Source organism: Capsicum annuum, chromosome 3, assembly GCF_002878395.1.
Source record: "Capsicum annuum cultivar UCD-10X-F1 chromosome 3, UCD10Xv1.1, whole genome shotgun sequence".
NCBI lineage: Eukaryota > Viridiplantae > Streptophyta > Magnoliopsida > Solanales > Solanaceae > Capsicum > Capsicum annuum.
The window spans coordinates 252,222,996-252,243,484 of NC_061113.1; the positions used below are offsets into that span (position 1 = coordinate 252,222,996).

General features: G+C 35.0%; 2 protein-coding genes across 5 annotated transcripts; one reads left to right on the forward strand and one right to left on the reverse strand.

Annotated features, from left to right (window-relative positions):
• Positions 1–9,762: 9,762 nt before the first annotated feature.
• LOC107862344 (pentatricopeptide repeat-containing protein PNM1, mitochondrial) lies at positions 9,763–11,680 on the reverse strand. The gene is given in 2 exon segments (XM_016707892.2): positions 9,763–11,151; positions 11,153–11,680. Coding segments are annotated over 2 exon segments (1,545 nt in total). The 5' UTR covers positions 11,528–11,680; the 3' UTR covers positions 9,763–9,981.
• Positions 11,681–13,997: 2,317 nt separating this feature from the next.
• LOC107862342 (psbP-like protein 1, chloroplastic) lies at positions 13,998–20,188 on the forward strand. 4 transcript variants are annotated; one of them, XM_016707889.2, is made up of 9 exons: positions 13,998–14,098; positions 14,373–14,446; positions 14,529–14,640; positions 16,015–16,098; positions 16,269–16,351; positions 16,685–16,807; positions 16,992–17,063; positions 18,936–19,032; positions 19,943–20,188. In XM_016707889.2, the coding sequence occupies exons 2-9, from the start codon at positions 14,384–14,386 to the stop codon at positions 20,044–20,046; spliced, it is 738 nt and encodes a 245-aa protein (XP_016563375.2). In that variant the 5' UTR covers positions 13,998–14,098; positions 14,373–14,383; the 3' UTR covers positions 20,047–20,188. The 4 variants fall into 4 exon arrangements, with proteins under 4 accessions (XP_016563375.2, XP_016563374.2, XP_016563376.2 ...); XM_016707888.2 differs by having other exon boundaries at positions 13,999–14,132; XM_016707890.2 differs by having other exon boundaries at positions 14,063–14,143.
• Positions 20,189–20,489: the final 301 nt, after the last annotated feature.

Below are 20,489 nucleotides of genomic sequence, written 5' to 3' on the forward strand. Positions count from 1 at the left end.
CTTATGATTCACTCAATCCGAGTGGGAACATAATAGTCAATGAGATGTGATGTAGTGGACTGAGACGGTATACTGTGAGTGAACTTATAATTGGCTGCTCTTAATTATTTGAAATTATCAGAAAAAAAAAAATTAAGTTAAAATCTTAAACTCGAGACAAACAAAAATTAAGAACTTATCACATTCTCGTGAATAAAAATAAGTTCTCGAGATGTACGCGCAACACATGACATGCATGTGCAGTGCACGTGATACGCACGTAATAGCTAGTTTTATTACATGCAGCTTTCAGTTATCAAATTCATTTAACCCTGTATTTTAGTGGCATCATCACATTTCTTTATATCTTCTTTTTGCGATTATCTTTCATGAATTTGTCCGCGCTTTATATCACAATAATCATAAGAAAATTGGACAGTTTGAATGTGTTCTGGTTGAACACCTTAGTTTTTTACTATAAGTCTTTCAGAAGATGTGGAAGTTGTCAAGTGCATTGTAAACTCATTATTACATCCAGTTATTGAATATTCATAACCAAGAATATGTATATGTTCTGTTTATGAATCAAATAAAGAGATAGAGAGCTTACTTGTTTAGGTTGGGGCATGAGAGGCTTGTATGACAAGCTGGAGATTTGAGTAGCATTGTTGAGGTTTGGATGCTGAACATCGAGCGTCCACGCTGTATATTTGAATCGGTAGTTGAAGCATGTGATGGTGATCATTCTCTGCAATTACACTTGTCTGTAATGGTTTGTTAGGAATCGTACTAGAATTGATCAAAGTTTCTATGATAATGACGATAAGCACCCAACACTCAAATTAAAAAAACAAACGAAGAAAGAAATTCGTAAGGCACAAATTATGTCTTACAAGGCATATATAAGTTCCATGTTGGAACCCACAAAATGCGAAATTATATCAGAGTTAAGAGTAATTTTGCTGATAAATTTTCGTTAAATGAGAAATTATCAAAGACCACCCATTTGGGGGGGGGGGGGGGGGGAATGAAAGACCACCCCAAAATAGGGGCAATTCATGCAATAACTTCCAAGTTTTATAGCTAACTAACTAGGGCCAAGATTTGAACTATGCGGATCAGCACTTTCATAATTAAAAAAAATAAAAAATAAAAAGTGAACTACGTACTCCCACCGTTTCAATTTGAGAAAAATAATCCCACGAAATATTTCAGGATTATGATCTTTATCCCACGAATGAAATGACCACAAAGGATCTTGTTTATTTATTGGGGTGGGGGTGCGGGGGGGGGGGGTTGAATTTGCTCATTGGTATAGATGCATAGATTCTGGGCAAAATATATAGTATTTGCCCAAAATGTATGAGCGCTTGTATTATTTTTTATTAGGATGTTGATTATGATAGTATCTTACACTAACCTCAAGAACGTTGTAATAGCAGCAATCGAAGTTTTGCTTAAAGTTACAATATCGTGGTCACGCATATATCGAAAATGCCCATATATGAGCAAAATATTTTGTTATAATCAATCTTGTATTTGAGACGACTCAGATTCTTCTACCTCATCTCGTAAGTTTTCCATATTGCTGCATCAGAGACATCATCTGGTCCTGTTCTTTTTCCATGATCCTTGGACAATGCAATAATCTGCCAAGCATATTTACTATACTGAAACACATCATGTTGAATGGTATATCATCCATTCAGTCTTATTATTCACTTCTTCTCCAAGATCATACAACAAAAACCCAATTAAGGTAAATCGTTATCATGTGAAGATGATTCCAACTAAATGATCCATTTCGATTAAGACTCCACATGTCTCATTTGAAAGGGCAAATTCTACTCATAACTAGATGTCAATAATACTAGGAAAATCTCAGCCTTGTTGATTGACAGGGAAAACAAGTAATCTTACATAGCAAGAACACATGACCTTAACTTTTCTATAGTGTTGCTTAGTACAGAGAATATGTAACGACTCATTTTGTCGTTGCTAAATTATTCATAATAATTCTTGATCTTCATTCCTCATTATTAACTTGGGTCCAAATAGTCAATATTTTATTTATTACGTCACCTCAAACTTTTCAGCGAAGATTTTAGCCTTCGGATGTGTCTAAATAGACTCAAGCTTGATGAATTTAATTATTCATGAGTTCTAATATCAATACTTTAGTTTTAAAGTTCTTTGGGTCTATGAATTAAGGTCGTACAATATTCTTTAACACAAAGTTAAGTATAAAGCTTTCTTTCCAATACAATTTCGATATGGATTTCTATTAAGGCCAACTTTGAACGATCATATCTCATAGAATATAGGGAGTTAGAGGTCCCATTACCTATCAAATCGAATATCTCTGAGTCCTCTTTCCAACACAACAAACCGTTCCTCAATCCAAATTCGAAATAAAAAGCTATGACTGTTTTACTGAGCACTGTCTGGGCTGAAATGGGATTTCGCTGTAGCGAAAATTCTGATTGTATTTAAATCAACTTCAGCCATTTTTAGGGCCTAAAAACCCCAAATTTCATTCCCCAACCCTAAGAGGTGATTTTCCAAAGCTTAATGTGAAATTCCTTCATTGAGGTAAGTTTTTTTCATTATTTTCTTCGTCTTTTAATCCTTTAACATCTTACAATCCTTAGAAAGACCTTTAATGGTGGAATTTTTTTGGAAAAAACTCATGGGTGGTTTTAATATGACCTAGAGATGATTTTAAACTATAAATTAAAGATTCTTAACATGAATTTCATAAACTAGATTATGAATTTTGATGGTTAGCAACCTTGAATTCCGTAAATATGAGACCTTTAGTATAAAAGCTTCATTAATGGAGATGAGTTAAGCTTGAAAGAGCTAATTAATGATTAATTAAATTTGGGGGTGATATAGACCTTGAATTAAGGATAGAACTAGTGATTTTGAATTCCCAAAATATTTGTTTGAAGAGTAATTGTTTAATTACTCTTATTATTACTTGATTTTTAGATGGTGTTATTCCAATGCATGAAGGAAAACAAATAACATTCTTATTGCGGCGTGCTTCATTCAAAAATTTGGCGTCCAGGTAGACTAGGTTTAATAAGTAGAAGATTGTGTTATTTTATATTTTATAATTTAGAATTGATGGGAGAAAGCATGTCTAGGCCTACGGGCATGGAGTTGAGGTGGATAAAGACACGAGTACTTAACTTTAATCCCAAAAATTATATTATTGATTGATTATATAATATTTATGATATTTTGTGTTATGTGCCCGAAAGGAGATTGTTATAAACATAGCATATGAACATGATGTTTTTTTAGTTGTTCTAGTAATGAACCTAAATGAGTTGTAATGGTATTAGGTTGTATGTATTGTGCAATAATATGATGAGGAGAATTATGCTAAGATTGAATATTGATGAATATAGTAATATCTAAGGGATAGATGACTTGAATTAGTGTGATGATTGTATTATGTGGAAAGAGGTAGATGATAACGATACGCGTGAATGTGTTAGTTATAACTAGTGATGTTAAAACTCAAATTGCAGTATTTAAGAAGATAATGATATTTTTAATAATTAATGAGTAATTAAGGCTCTAATAGTGACTTGTATGCGTAAGAATTAAATTGTGATTTATTTTATAATATTCTTATTTTTGATATTGATAAAAATACTATATCTATTGGATGTCCATGAGAGGCTAAATTGGTTATAATGTTGGTTTATTAACTGTGCCTATGAGAGGCTTGTTTGATAATGATAACTCCTTAAAGTAATACTATGAATACTTGTTGATTGGTATTCGGACATGCTTGAAATTGTTGATGTTTGGATTGTTGATGTGTGTATAAATGATTATTGAAAATACACTTGATGGAATTGTCTTATGACTTTAAGTGTACTTGTAAACTTGGTACATTGTATTGTATGTTGTGAGGTTGTGTAAATTTAATATTGATAATACTTATTTATGTTGGATCGGGTACCACGCCGGTACGGATATGTGTATTTTGGATCAGGTACCACGCTGGTACGGATATGTATATGTTGGATCGAGTACCACACCCATCGGTACGGATGTGTATATGTTGGATCGAGTACCACGTCGGTACAGATGTGTATATTTTGGATCGGGTACCACGTCGGTACAGATGTGTATATTTTGGATCGGGTACCACGTCGTACGGATGTGTATATGTTGGATCGGGTACCACGCCGGTACGGATGTGTATATATTGGATTGGATACCACGCCGGTACGGATGTGTATATATTGGATCAGGTACCACGCCGGTATGAATATGTATATTTAGGATCGGGTACCACGCCGGTACTGATACAAGTATGATCGTGATTGTGGACCAATACATAAAGACTCAATATCGGGTGGTTGCCCAACCAATGGAACAAGATTTGAAGCATAGAGAACAAGTCCCTTAACTCCAAATCCATCCAATATGCACACTCCAAGGTCGCACCTTTGCCATGGCTCATTAAGGGTATTTTAGTCATTTTGTAATAAGTTGTAACCTAGGCTATAAATAGAACATGTTAGGTCATTTTCTCATAACTTTGATGATATTTTGAGAGCTCTAGAGAGAGAGTCTTACAAGGTGGATTCCTTGTAAATAAGTGTGGATATCACTTGTGTTGGTTCTAGTTTTGAAACATTGGTTGCTTGGGAATCCCGTCCCTTAAGGTCACCGTAGAGCTTGGTGTTGCTTGTATGAATTTTTGGGTCTTTGTGTTTAATATACATTAGGTTCATAGTGTTTGTACATTTTTATGTCAAGTTACCTATCTATTTATCTATTTCATTGTTGTTGTTGTTCATTCTCGGGTTTGGTGTCCCAAAACTGAGACTTTGTATTCTTCTTGTTCTTGTGTTGTTAATCTAGTTTGTTGGCTCGCTGATTTTAGAGGTGTTGAACGCCTTAATATCTGGTTATTATTGTGTTTTCGTCGTTGTTGTAGTGAATCCGAGAGTGTTCACCAAAGGGGTCCTTGGTTCTTCCAACTTGTGGACTGTTTTGGTGTTTGTTTTGTGCCTCATTTGTCGATCTTGTATCATTTGGTATCAGAGCCATCTTTGATTTTGTTTTAACAAGATCAATCTTGGGCCTAAGAGTTGAAAAATAAAAAAAAAGTGAATGTTCTTGAGATTGTTCTTGCCGAAAGTTGGGTCTTGTTTTTGTCTTGGCCAAGACATTTTCTTTGTGACTAGATCTTGTAGTCTTTTGTTTGTTTATATTGTTTCTAATGTTGGTTTCTTTCCCACCAACACTAAAAGTGTCTAGATCTAAAGGTTTGAACTTATGTTGTTGAACTTGTTGTTGTAAACTTGAAGTTGGCCGTGGGTTGATATTGTTGTTCTTGACCGAGTGGTACAATTGTTGTGGACTTGGAGATGAATATTGGTGGAGTTGTTGTTGTTCTTGAGAAATTGTTATTGTGATCTTGTTGTTCTTGAAATGTCTTGACCAATATAAAGTATAACATAGATCCAAAAAGGTGTAAGATAAAGTTGAAAAGTTGTTGGTGAAGAGACTTGAACACATCACTTTAAAGACTTGTCAACCACTTTTCCATATTTCAAGGACCTTGTTTTGTGGGAATAGTATAAGTCAAGTCTCACCTTTTTGAGTGAATTTGAAAAAGTTTCTAAGACTTGAATTTTCCCACCAAAAGACAAACTCTTCCATTCCAAATTGTATCAAGACAAAAGCTTCAAGTTGGTGATTAAAATTATGTGGGACCGTGACCAATTACGTGGCTGCCATATCATCACATTTTACTGTTCACACAACATAATTAAGCTCAAATTTTTTATTTCTTAGTTTCTAATCTTTGTCTCTTAGTTGTCTTTTGTTGATTCTATTACTAATTAACAAACTAGTAATTGTCTACTAGGTTGTAAGTTAGTTTTGAGTCTGTTTATTCGTGTCTATGCTTTTTTGTGTGCTTTTATCTTTTTGAAATTCGTTTTAGTTTCTTAATTCAAGTCCATAAGTATTTTCTTTGAGTTGTTTCAAAAGAGAATCTATTCCGACCTCGAGCCTCAATTGGTATCAAGCAATCTCCTTGGAGTATAAATGAGATACCAACATTTATGAGGCCAATTGAGAGAGATTTCAAAGTGTGAGAGCTTGAGAGCTTGTGAGGATGTTTTCTTTTCTAACATTAACTAGTTTGTTGTTTTTTGTGTTTTTGTTTTAGAATTTCTTGTGTAAGGTACTATGGCATTGGAAAAGGTGACCATGAATGATTTGATGGATGCCATAATGGGTATACAACATGACCTTAGTACTCAAATGGAGAGAATGGAAAAAATAATGGACCGAGTGGAAAGAAGAATAGAAGGGACGGAAAGCTCTCTTTGCAAGGAGTTGGATAACTTGATAGAGAATCCAAGCCTTCCTAATCAAGTTCCTGTGAGTGGACATGCTACACATGAGCTACAAGGTAATCAAACTAACTCTTGCACTCTAGTGAATGAGTCTAATAGCCAACTAACTGTGAATGGTAGTTTGTCTTTAGATCAGCTGAATGTGCCTCCGCTTGGTGATGATAATGTACAACTTGAGATTGTGGATACACTAGTTCATCCATCTAGTGTTGAGGCTAATATGGCAAGTGATAGTACATTGTTTTATGGAAGTCATGAAGATCAACTTGTGTGTGAAAATGGTGATGTTGAACATGTTGGCCGATTGACTATGGTTGACCCTCTAGTTGTTTTTGTTGTAGACCATGCTAGTATAAAGGGGATATATGATTGTACTAGTAATAGTATTGGGAAAAGGAAATGCATCCTAAACCCGTGTCCATGGACACTCCACCTATTTGATTCCGGTGATCATTTGAAGTATGGTGATGAGGATGTCTTTTGGAATGACTTGAATATGCATGGAATTTATAGCCTTCCTATCTCGGCTTTCAAGCCTATTTGTTGTTCCAAAAAGAGTTTATATTTTTCACTTAATGAGCAACTCTTGCTCCTTGTTTCTAGTCACACTTATATGGATAGACTAATTGACTCTTTCTTGAAAGGGTATTCGGGTAAGAGGGATATTTGGGTGTATGTGAATTTTGAGCCACCTTGGCAAGATACTATGATTGATTACACTAATCCTAACCCTCATACCTTGAGGAACTTGTGTTTGTTTGTCCTTCCTATTGTTTTGCAAGGTTTGGATTCGAGGTCGAATCCTTTTTCAAGAAGTAGAGGATGATACAAGTACGATCGTGATTGTGGACCAATACGTAAAGACTAGAGATCGGGTGACTGCCCCACCAATGGAACAAGCTTTGAAGTGCAGAGAACAAGTCCCAACACTCCAAAGACATCCAATATGCACACTCTAAGGCCGCCCCTTTGCCATGACTCATTAAGGGCATTTTAGTCATTTTATAATAAGTTGTAACATAGGCTATAAATAGAACATATTAGGTCATTTTCTCATAACTTTGATGATATTTTGAGAGCTCTAGAGAGAGAGTCTTACAAGGTGGATTCCTTGTAAATAAGTGTGGATATCACTTATGTTGGTTCTAGTTTTGAAATGTTGGTTGCTTGGGAATCCCGTTCCCTTGAGGTCACCGTAGAGCTTGATGTTACTTGTACGAATTATTGGGTCTTTGTGTTTAATATACATTAGGTTCATTGTGTTTGTACATTTGTATGTCAAGTTACTTATCTATCTATCTATTTCATTGTTGTTGTTGTTCATTCTCAGGTTTAGTGTCCCAAAACCAAGACTTTGTGTTCTTTTTGTCTTTGTGCTTGTATTATTAATCTAGTTTGTTGGCTCGCTAATTTTAGAGGTGTTGAACGCCTTAATATCTTGTTGTTATTGTATTTTCGTTGTTGTTGTAGTGAACCGAGAGTGGACCAAAGGGGTCCTTGGTTCTTCCAACTTGTGGACTGTTTTGGTGTTTGTTTTGTGCCTCCTTTGTCGATCTTGTATCAGGTACGTACATGTATATGTTTGATTAGGTACCACACCGATATGGACATGCATATGTTGGATCGGGTACCACGCTGGTACAGACATGTATATGTGGGATCGGGTACCACGCCGATACGGATATGTATATGTTGGATCGGATACCACGCCGATACGGATATGTATATGTTGGATCGAGTACCACGCCGGTACGGTACATGAACATAGATTGTTCCCTGCAGGTCATGACTATTTGGGAAAAATTAAGTCCCATAGCATGTGTGTACATATTTGTGTTAAGTCTGTGGATGTTTACAGTATGGTTGATACTCTTGATGATTATGTGGCTTGTTTGTGAGCACTGTTTGATTTGTTATTGTTGTATTGTTGATTCATTGGGTATTTGATGTGTGATACGTATTTGAAAAAGTGAAACTTTGTACTTACTTATATGTTGGTTGACTTGCTTGTGTTTCAATCGTAGCTTACTAGAATGACTAGTTATGATTCTTTAATATTATAAGAGAGCATTTGGTTATTAGCGCGAGAGTTTAATGTGGATTTTCTATGATTACGGATTTGTTCCTATAAATATGAGCAATGAAAAAGATAAGGTGAATAAAGAGGAATAGTGATGTATTAGTGTTAGATTGTGGTTGATGGTGTGAATTAATGAGGCTAGAGTATATTAGTAGCGAATATAATATTGATGGAGTTGGATGATGTAACTTATATAGGTAAAGTAATAATTTTATTACAACGTTAGTTGAACTATATTCCATTCATGATGTCATGATTTATTTTTCTTATTTCTATTTTATGGTTATATGAACTAACACGGTCGGCCGATGATGCCTGTCAGTACGTGTGGTTGTACTGACCCTACTCTTCTATATTCCTTCTTGAAATGTAGACTGGATGCAGGCTAGTTTGCAGGTACTAGATGGATGACGATATTTAGCACTAACTTCTGCATTTTCATCCTGGCAGATGTTAAGAGTCTTTGTATTATTATTTTATTGTCAGTTTATGTTGTAGTAGATAGCTCTTATACATGTCTAATCAAATCTTAGGATTGTGAAGGACACTTGTAAGATGTTTTTGAAAAAGTTTATTTATTAATATTTAATTTATCTTATTATATTTAATCCAATATTTTCTTAAAACAGAAGTCTTCCGCATATTTTTAGTTGGGTGATAAGGTTCTCCTAGCTGCTTAGAATAGTAGCGGCTTAGAATAGCGTAGGTGCCGAGCGGTCCAGTAGTTTGGATCGTGACAGAATACCATGCAAATCATCAGTTTCCTCTTCCAAAGTACTGATTTTGCAGATTTAACATTTTTCAAGCACCTCCACACAAACAAAGGATTTTTTGGTAGAACTCCTGCTGTCATAATAAAAATCTAATTCATCCTTGCACATTCACAAATCTTGTCGAAAGACGAAGCACCACAAGGGATAACAGGAATTTGAGTTTGGCATAAGATTAGTAAATAACAACTCATTTGACAGCATAGAGGAGAAAGGTAATGCGCAAGATATGGTTGAATGAACAGCTTTTAGACTAAAGGACACCTCGTGGCGAGGATTCCAACAATCTGTTTTGAATGTCTACTCAAATAAACCAATACAACCTATGTGCACATACATATACAGACAAATGCACAATGAATTCAACACCAAAGACTGCCAATTAATCTAGTCACAGGTAATACAGATTTATGTGTCAAAAGAGAACTATATATCAAGTTCATCCGAAGCATATAAGAACGTTATAATATGTCGAGAGATGATGGCAAGTTTGTTCAGTAGGCATCATTATGCAGTAGCAAGAATAGACACATTCAGAGTATAAAATTCTAAATTGATTCATGAGATACAAAAATATAAATTCATTTAAGAGTTACACATTTAAAGATTAAAAGAAAAAAAATAAAGGAGAGAGCATTGTTGTAAATGAAAATTTATTTCTAATACTGTCGAGACCTATCAAAATGAGGGTGGAGACACTTTCAGCATACCACTGGAAAATCTCCCTCAAAATCATCCAACACATAAGGGATCAAAATGCTCGGCGGGCCATTTTTCTAGGTTTCTTAACGAAACTTAGGCGAATTTTCTTTAGCTTTGTCCTCTTTCTGGCCATTTTCTCTGGCAACGTTAACCTCTTCTTCTCCTTCTTGGCAGAGGTGGGTTTCTTCTTTGCATATCTTGGGTGCACCATATAGGCCTTTGGTTCAACTGCCAATCCATTGTCCTCGGCTTCCTTATATAGTGCATTTGCTTTGTCAACACGATTATGAGCAACCATCTTTCCCATCAACAAGTCGTATGTTTTTAACCCTGGTTTGCAACCATCCTCTTTCATCTTTTCAAAGACACTCATAGCATGATCGATTCTTTCAATCCCACACAATATCTTCAAGAACTCATAATACGCCTTCTTATCAAGCGCATCCCCAAATCCTGCAGATTTCATCCTATCAATCATTTCATCACCCTCTCCAACTCTAGCAGCCTGGTACAGGCTCCTAGTAAGAGTGAGAAACGTCGTCTCATCAGGATTACAACCCCACTCCCCCATCCTATAAAACAAATTCAAAGCATCCTCTGTCTTCCTGATCTTACATAAGTTAGTAATCAAAACATTAAACGTTTCCACGTCTCTAGGAACACCTTTCTCCTCCATTTCCAACAACACATTTTTCGCCTCGGATTGAAGCCTAAAAGGATCCTTCTTTCTACACAGCTTACAAACACAATCAAGAATCGCATTATAAGCAGACGTCCCGATTTCAAACCCTCCTCTATACATCTCCCCAGCTAACCTCTTTGCCTCATCGAGTTTCCCATCAATACACCAACCCTTTACCAGCATATCACATATATATTCATCCGGAAAAAAATCACTAGCCAAACTCTTAACCATTTTCTCAGCATAACTAGCAAAACCATGCTCACACAACCTAGAAACAACCAACTTCAATGAATCCAAATCCCTAACTAACCCATAATCTTTCTCCATATTTTCAAAAAATGCCACTGTCTGTGTAGGTCTCCCAGCTCTTACAAGTCTATCAACCATACATTCCAAAGTCTTCCTCCCAATTAGCCCTAACCCCTCACTCAGTACATCTTCCGCAGCTTTGAAATCCTTTCTCCTTCCAAGATAATCCAAAAAATACGACACAACTTCATCATCAATCTTGAAACTTTCCTTACTCTTAACCCATTCGAAAAAAACCTAATACTGTCCTGCCTGCATCTGGTGAAAGATTGAGCGTTGTGAGAATTAGGGAAGGGGTTAAGTTAACATGTGAGAAAGAAAGATCGAGTCTTTGAGGAATTGATAATGATTCGGCATCGAGCTCCTTAACAAGCTCGGAAGAAAGTGACCGAGCATTTGTTTCTTCTTGATCATCGTTAACTTGGGAGGAAGAGAAGGATCTGAAAGTTGTGGAATAATGGGAAAAGGAAAATGGGTTGTAAGGGGGGTGGGGTGGAGTGGAAAAATGGGTTTTGGAGAGGGGAAGTTGAGCGGTTGACGGGGAAGAAATGTAGCGGCGGAGGAGTGACCGGAGGGTTGATGTGGAGGTGAATCTACGCATTTTGAGTGTGTGTAGTGTGTGAGAGAAAAAGAGAGAGCAAAGGGGCGGGGCGACGGCTATGGCGGAGTGTTACACCCTCTCTGTTACTGTTACAGTGAGTTGGGGGTCTGGTTTCTGGGCTCTCTGTTTTGGGCCTTCGGGTACTTCTGTAACCAGAAAAATTTGACGGGTTTCACCAATAATATTTATTATATTTACACAAATTCCTACTTTTACAAAATAATTAAAAAAAACTAATTATATATGTTCGTTGAATATTTTGGAGAGCTAATTATGTATCTTAACAGACTTAAAATCAAAAAAATATATAGAAAGTTAATTTGTAACTTTACAAAGTAAACAATGTATCTTCATAGGAGATATTATGTATCTCGACCAGGGGCGGATCTATTAAGAGCGGTGAGAGTGTCACGCCACCCGCAAACTTCGACGGAAGCGCTACCTATATACATATATATAGAGAAGGATATAGTCAAATAATAAACATACCACCCACAACATTGAAATGTTGTCTAGCATGAGTGGTAAAGTGTCACATTTTGGTTCCCTCAGGTCACAGGTTCGACCTCCACTGGCGGACCTCTTTTTTCCCCTTAATTTTAGCCGCTGAAGTAAAGTGAAGCCAGCCTAATTAATCAGTTGGCAGCCCCCCACCCCCCGCATTTTTTTTTTAATTATATATGTGTATGAATTAATAATGTTTCATGTTTTGGCTTATGACAACTTCAATTAAGGCAAAACAACTACAATTTTCATTTGAAGTAATTACAACTTTTAACATTGATATTTTACTATCCATTCATACTTATTATACATCCCTTTCTGTTCAAAACTTAGACTATCAATTTCGTTGTCGAGAATCTCATTCCTTGTGAAATCGAGTGGAAGAATGTGGTCGTTAAAGTTTCTTATAAATAAAATATTCTCTGAACGAACACGTTAGGTCTTTATCATCAGCAGAAAATCGCACGTTACTGCATGTGACTTTTAATAATTCGCTCGTGGAGATAACGAAAGATGACGTGGCTAAGGAGATGAGAACTACTAGTGGATATGGAAATTTCACAATAGACGTGGAAGGACAAGGACTTATTGAGATTGAAGTTTTGAAATTATCATTTTTTTTAAAAAAAATATTAATTAATAATTATATTGATTTTTTATTTTATTTTTCAAATATTAATAGTTATAATTTGCTTTAAAAAGTGTATAATTTCATTCTCTTTCCTAAAATTAAAAATAATCCTATTTCTCTGAAATCTCAATTCTCAAATTATCATCGCTCTCTGTTTTTTTTATATTTGCTGCTGCTACCGCCTGATTTTTTAACGTCGCCATCAAAGGTCACGGCCTCAGTCTCACCGGCCACCTCCCTCCGCATTCGTTGTTAAGTTACTTGGCATCCAGAGAGTCCGGATCCTGGATCCGCCTCTGATCTCGACTTGTTCAAAATCAGAAAAAATGTATACACAATGATTATGTATCTTTACAAAGAAAAAAAAATTATCGTCGTTGGATGTAACGACAGCTAATTATGTATCTCGACAAATCCAAAATCAAAATTTTTAATAATTATGTAAAATATTAAAATTTTGCTGTAAATTAAACTTTAAACTGTCAGGATTTATGTTGTTTGCGCATTATTAGTTTTCTTGTAATTAAAAACATTAGCATATTAATGCCATTTTTATAAAACGATTGTGTGAGAGAAAATACTTCGGGGCATGATTATTTATACACTACTTTGTTAAAGGGTGAGAGTATGTATGTATTGTTTTTTTTCAGTAAAAATATATATGCTTTAAATCATAAAATCGAGAGATATATTTGTCTTTTTTCTCTTTATTCATTATTTAATATTATTAATTACATGCTTGATTTCTATATTTTAAATTCAAAAGTAATAGAAATTTATTCCATAAGTAAATCAACAAATAATTAAAGATAAAAATATCATATTATTTAAAAGATAATAAGAGATAAAAGATATATTTGTCTCTTTTTCCTTTATTGATTATTCAATATTATTAATTTACATGCTTGATTTTTATATTTTAAATTCAAAATTAATAGAAATTTATTCCATAAGTAAATCAATAAATAATTAAAGATAAAAATACTATGCTATTTAAAAGATAATAACAAGTAAAAAGAAAATTTATAGAGCAGAGGAGCTTAAATATATTAGTTATTATTAGTTTCTTCGTTTGAATTTATTTGATTTTTTTTTTTAATACTTTAAAAAAATATATCTTTTCTTTTAGCAATTCTTAAAATTTATTTTTTTCACCTAACATGCTTGATAGTACAAAATTAACTTTTTTACTTTTTTAAATTTAATGTTAAATTAAAATACTCCAAACGAATTGAAAAGAGCGTATTAGTTAATAGGAGATCAATCAAAGTTGGAGAGAAAAATAAGAATTATTTATTAAAATTGGGAGGGTATTTAAGTCATTTCGTGCATACAATGGGTGGAGAGCAGGAGAGTTGGGTGGATCATTGAGAGGGAGATATTAGATGATGTGAAGATTGCACAAAACTGAAACAAACTGTCTTCTTCTTCTTCCTGTAAGCGCGTGGCATAAACGCGAGCAGCTACATTGTACTGTAACTGTATAAAATACTTGTATTTTTCTCAGATAATCCAATTGTTTTGATTGACCGAACACGTTAAAATATTGTATCTCTTTTTCGCATTTTTCTCTTTTATTGTCTGCTATATTGTTCTTAGCTTCCGCATGACACCTGGTTATTTTGGTACTAACAGTTTACTGCACTCATTTAACTTAAATGTGTATATTTTTTTTAATGATTGTCGCAAAATTTTGCTGTTTTTGATTAGGATTTTGAGAGATGGTGTTAGTGCAAAAATGGACTGCTCCGTATCATGTGTACTTGCCAAATGCATCATCTCAGGTACTGTTCCGAGTTCTTCTTACAGCTTGAGTAGCACTGATGATGTATCGCGTTTTTGAAAGTTTGTTTACACTTACAAAAGGTGGATGTGATGCATCAACTGGGGTGGTTTAGGAGTGGTTACAACCGTAGGGCTCCTGGCTGTGTTATCAGGTCAGAGAATGTGACCGAAACTTCCACTTCCTCTTGCCAAGGTTAGATTACTTTCGAATCTGTAACGCTGTTCGATCGACCTGTCAAATCAGATATATCTAATTAAGGCTTGGACTATTGAGATGAAATGTGATTGAGCATTAAGCTTTAAAGTTCAATGACTTTACTCAGACGGCGCCTTAATTTTTAGTTTTATGATAACGGTAGATAATATTTGCGAAAGTGGTGAACTTTAATCATTTCCCAATATTTCCGTTAAGATTTTAACAGAGATGGAGCTTTCACCGAACATGAGCTTTTATAAGACAGAATGTGACACGCTCCTCTTGAAAATACTGCAGCCACATTAGCTAACAGCAAAACAATCTTTTAGTTAAGTGTTTCCTTTTTTTGTCCTAGCATCATCAACCTGCCCTTATGCAATCGAGATATTTGCCAAAATTTATGGCTGAAAGAATCATTAGAGCTCCACGGATGTGGTGAACTGGCAATCGTCATGCTCAATTTGTTCAAAACAGTCTTTGTACCCAATCAATACATGTCTGTGAGATCTTCAGTGGCCATGAAAGATGAAAGTATTCTTCTATATCCTGATTAAATTGATTCTAAAACAAAACTCATGCATCCTTGTCTGTATTGTAAAAGGATTAATCTTTGATCCGTCAAACTAAATAGAACTAAATTTGTTTCACGTATTCGCCTTTAAACATTCTTTTTCACATAGCCTTCTTTTTGAAGTGGTCTCGAGTAATTAAAATTTTTTGAGGTAAAACAATCTTTTGAGCTGTAATATACGTCGAACTCTTCCTCTGAGTGTTATCTTAAAATGAGTTTCTGATAGAAGATTGCTTTTGTGAAGAAGGGATATGAACATCGGGTTTCACTGGGGAAAAATCTCACCTGATGAGCACAAAACTCTATTTCTTTTAAAAAGTAAACCAAGTGTAGGAAATGACTATAAGTGTCACCATTTTGGCAAATATTATGTAATATTAATGGTCCAGGTAAAAGAACATGGATGATTTTGTGTCCATATTCAAAGATAATGAACTATTTTGGGCCTTTTCTTGTGTAACCTCCACTGGTTTTTATGTGATTATATTAGTTTGGTTCACTTTAACCTGCTGTTTTGATGAGCATAATAGGAATCTACTTCCAGGTAGAGGATAGAATTTCTTAACAATGAAGAAAACTGAATCCAACCTTTGCATCCATGAATTGCAATGTTGTTTGTTTGATGACCTTGCATTTGAGTCTGTTTAGTTAAGTGTCGATCCATATTCTCATAATAGGCTCTTGTTCTGAGTATATAATGTAGGAATAGTGCTGGTAGTACATCATCTTATCCTATGTTGATTAACCTTTTGACACCAAGGTGGACTAGTCACTATATTCCTCTATTCGCTTCTGTACAGATAGACTTGGGAGGCGTCCATTTCTTGCGATGGGACCAGCAATTGCCCCGTTATTGCTGATGACTTCTCAGACACCAACATCATGTAAAAGTCTTCATGCAGCATCTTAACCATTTAATTCCTCATACTTCCGTTTCAGAATTTATCTAAATGAAGCTGTGATGTATCTCACAGAGTTATCTTTCATGTATCTTGTTTATTCTTGAAATTTAAATGGCTGATATCCTAAGAGTACACCCTTTGATATGGATCAGTTGCTGCAGAAAATAAGAAGGGATTTCTGCCTGTCACAGACAAGAAGGATAAATACTCTTTCCTCTATCCTTTTGGATGGCAGGTCAGTCTGCACTTGATGACTATAATTTTCTCTGTTGGTTTTATTTTACGGTTTTCTTTTGTTCAAATGTCATAGTTATGTAAACAATTTGCTGGAGAAACGGGAATATGGAGCTGCATTTCTGGGTTTAGCAATTTCAGATCTTTACTGCATAAATTCCTTAGAAAATTTTAGTCACATTCTATATACTAATTCAACTATTTTTCAAAAAAGTTACTATAGTTGTAATTTTTAATTCCTGAACCATTTGTACCCCATATAAACTACACTCGTCTTATCCATTGATTCAGTTTTTCTTTAACTGTTCTTTATTTATCTTTTACCCTCGCCCAGGAAGTTGTTGTTGAAGGTGAAGATAAAGTTTACAAAGATGTTATTGAACCACTAGAAAGTGTTAGTGTAAATGTGATACCAAGCAGTAAAGAGAACATACGAGACTTTGGTTCACCACAACAGGTTTGTTGAAATGCTAGATTATTTATCCCAGATTTTTACATAAAAAAGGGCTACGTATAACTGTTTGGATGTTTTGGATTATTTTGCCTGAAAGGGGGGTTAGTTATTTTAATGGATTTCTTGGTAATTTGTGATTGTGCACACTCATGAATGTGATCCTCACCAGACACTATTCATATTGCAGGTTGCTGAAATTTTAATAAAAAAGTTTTTAGCATCGCCTTCTCAGAAAACAAAACTGATTGAAGCATCAGAGGTCTGTATTATATTTCTTCCATCTGAAAATATGTAACTGATCCTTGACTGCTTGTGATACTGAGCTATCGTTGGCGTTACTGTTGAATAAACCTTTCAGAGCCTAGCATCTTTGATGTAACTGACTCATATATCTTCCTTCTGGATCGAATCAATTGATTAACATGTTTTGATGTTTTATGCCCTTAAAAAATCCATTCCCTCTTACGAGAAAGAAAGTTTATGTATTGTATAGCTATGTTGATGAAACAACAACAAAATCTTAATCCGAAGCTTGTTTAAGTTTGTGTTTTCTCTGGATCCTAAAGCTTAAAACAAGAAGCAAAAATTGTTTCTTAGCTCAGTGGTACTTATGTTAGAAGGAACATGAATGTTTAACGTTACATTATGGGTGCCTCTCTTTGAAGTTTTCGAAGAACTTAAAACAAGAGGTAAAAGTATTAATATGGTCAATTGACAGAAGTCAATTTTGAGTTCTTTCTTCTTCTTCTGTTTTCTTTCTATCCTTTTCTTTTCTAATTCCAGTTCACTGAACCTTTTCAGAAGTTCTCTTGAACTTTTCTTGAAAGGCATATATTTATCTCCCTCATTTTACAGTTCATGTCGTGACGAATATGTGTTTGTTGCACTACTTTGACTGGTGTCCTGTATTCCAATATTCTCATAAGTCTCAAGTGGCACTAAGGTCTATTTGGAGAGCATGAGCATCGGAGAAATTTTGGTATACAAAAAATCAGTCTCTATTCAAATCTTACCAAGGAATAATTCCCTTTTTGCTTGTTTGGATAAGTAGCAAGAAATGAGAAAACATCAACAATTAAGTTGCAGTTTAGCCGTCATGAGTCCTTCATTCTCTGTTGTCCTCCTAATTAGTTTTCAATGCCATCCATGTCATAATTATTGGAATATATTTAAAGCCATCTTGCGTTGGATCGAATTACTAGATTAAAAATAGACGCTAGTTATTATATGAGATCCTGAATTATATCTACTGAGGATCAGCTATTGTCAATTTATATATATCGTGTAAGATAAACTGGATGATCAATATTTTTCCAGTGCTTCCGTAGGGCGTATCCTTTTTTTGTTATATGTACTTAACCGATTAGGAAGACCAACTATCATTTTCCGTATCAACAGATTCTTCCCATGATTCAGTTTCTATGTATGCTTAAATTGAGGCCATATATTGCTTAGATTGGTTCAACTGGAGTGAAGTTAAGCTAGCCCTTTTGCAATCTTTCCAGGAGGTAATGAGACTTCTTTTAAAACGACAAAAACTTCAACTGCACGACTCCCAATGAGTGAAGGAGACAGAGAGCAAGAGAGAAAGAGAGACTAACTCCTTTTTCTTTGGCAAATTTATACCACTAGACAATGTCTAGCGGCCTTTCATTAAAAGAGAGGCTAACTTTAGTCATGAGATGAGTGTCATAAATGTAGTTTGGTTGTCTAGCTCGTCTTTTCCCCTTTGTACTAATGAAGGGAAAACAATTTTAGCCCATCCAGAAAAGAAAATTAAATGCTGATACACATGGAATGTGATATTTCCAGTTAACAGTTTTACAGCTTTACTTTCTGCCTGCTTTACTTCAACAGTGTATCGATTCTTCATAAGAACAGGCGAGATTTGGCATTTGGTTTGTCAAATGGTAAGTATCTTCCTTCTGGGCACTACTGACTCAGAAATCACGGCTTTGTTAGTAAAATAAGAACAGGAAAAGATTCATCATGTGTTTGCATAATTCTGCAAGCTATTATTTTCCTTATATGCTACTACTTCTTCTCATTCTTGTATTGTCTAATAGCATATTTTACATAACCATTTGATGTATCTAAATTTATTTCATAATCATTGTCCGATTATTTGTAGCGTGACGTTGATGGAAAAAACTATTACACGTTCGAGTTTATTGCACAAGCCCCAAATTATACTCGGCATGCACTCACTGTAGTCTGCGTTGGCAATGGTATGTAACGTATCTTAGGTTTTAATTGTGATGTGTATGCTATGGAGAATGTTTACTTCTTTGCTGACTTGGTTGTTTCAAACTCCTTCCACAAGGCTGATTAAGGAAAGGGTTTCATTTTCCTGCCTTTCTGGAGTAGAACTTGATTTTCTGCCATGTTCTTAAACTATTTTTGTTTAGCACTAATTAGTTGAAAGATGCATCAATTTAAATCTCGAAGACATTCCTCTGAGCCTGAAAAATGATATGCACTGTTTATTTCGCTAACCTGTGGGATCGTCAACTTGCCAAGAACTAATTTAGTCTCCTATATTCTCATAAAGGATAATATGATAACATATACAGATAGTTTTGTCTACATTGACAATCAGGTTTATGAGTTTACTTCTACCTCAAAACTCATGAATCATGCAAGTGAGTAGTGACCATCTTTGTTGTCAGTATGTTAGTAGACTTGGGCCTTATTGTTTATCAGGGAGAACAAAGAAAGAAGTGAAATGTTGGAAGAGGGTTCAAACCCCTTAAAACTAAAATGTTGATGTATTCAATAGTTTCTAGCATATAAGCAGTACTACTACTTCTATGAACTGTTATATTTGTTCTGGTTATCTGCGCAGCCTAACTCCTTTGTATCTTATAATTTTGAATCTTTCATGCACCGAGAATCAACTTGAAGGTAAGATATAACAGCGATTTCATTTTTTTAATTTAAACGTAAGGCTAATGCCTGGCTGCCTAGGACTTCCCTGTTTCCATCTTTTGCGTATCCTCGTTCCCTCCTATTGTATGTGCTACTTGTTGCGTCTAAAATCACTGTATCACGCCAAGTTCTTTTCTCAATGCTTGACATGGAATTTGAATAGTCCTAAACTTGCTAATATTTCCATTTGAATGATAAATCCTAATGCAGGAAAGTTCTATACATTGACAACTGGGGCAAATGAGAGGAGATGGGAAAAGATGAAGGATAGACTGCATACTGTGGTTGATTCCTTCCAAATTTTCGATGTGTAGTATTCTTTAATAACGCGTTTATTTTTGTTGTTAAAAATCCAAGTTTTCATCTTTAATGTAGATATGAGTATTTTGCTTATTCTCAGCCATTTACTTGCCAAAATGGCATTACAGATTTTATAGCAGCTGCCTTTTTTGGATACTGATTGTTCTATTTCCAATGTTCACCCTGTATTTTATTTACTGCACTCATTGTAATGTGCCCTGAACCATACCTCTAGCCTTTAAGGCAGCCTCCCTCCGAGATGGCCTTGTGGTCAACATCTATTCGATTGTTGGAAGGTTCGTCTGGGTCTCTTCAGGGGTCAGCCCACTCAACATCCTAGAGTAAGGCAAATGAAACAAGAAATAGAAACTATTCTTCGTAACGGCTAAAGCTCACAAGTTCAGTTGAAAATTCATACGTTGATTGTCTTCCATGCAGAGGAATAGCACATTATGTG

What these genes read in the sequence shown, in the direction of transcription:
- LOC107862342 (XM_016707889.2), top strand. Translation starts at nt 14,384, where the DNA reads ATGGTGTTAGTGCAAAAATGGACTGCTCCGTATCATGTGTACTTGCCA. An exon ending in TTCCACTTCCTCTTGCCAAG is followed by an intron (nt 14,641 to 16,014) that starts GTTAGATTACTT and finishes GCTTCTGTACAG; the next exon opens with ATAGACTTGGGAGGCGTCCA. An exon ending in TGTAGTCTGCGTTGGCAATG is followed by an intron (nt 19,033 to 19,942) that starts GTATGTAACGTA and finishes ATCCTAATGCAG; the next exon opens with GAAAGTTCTATACATTGACA.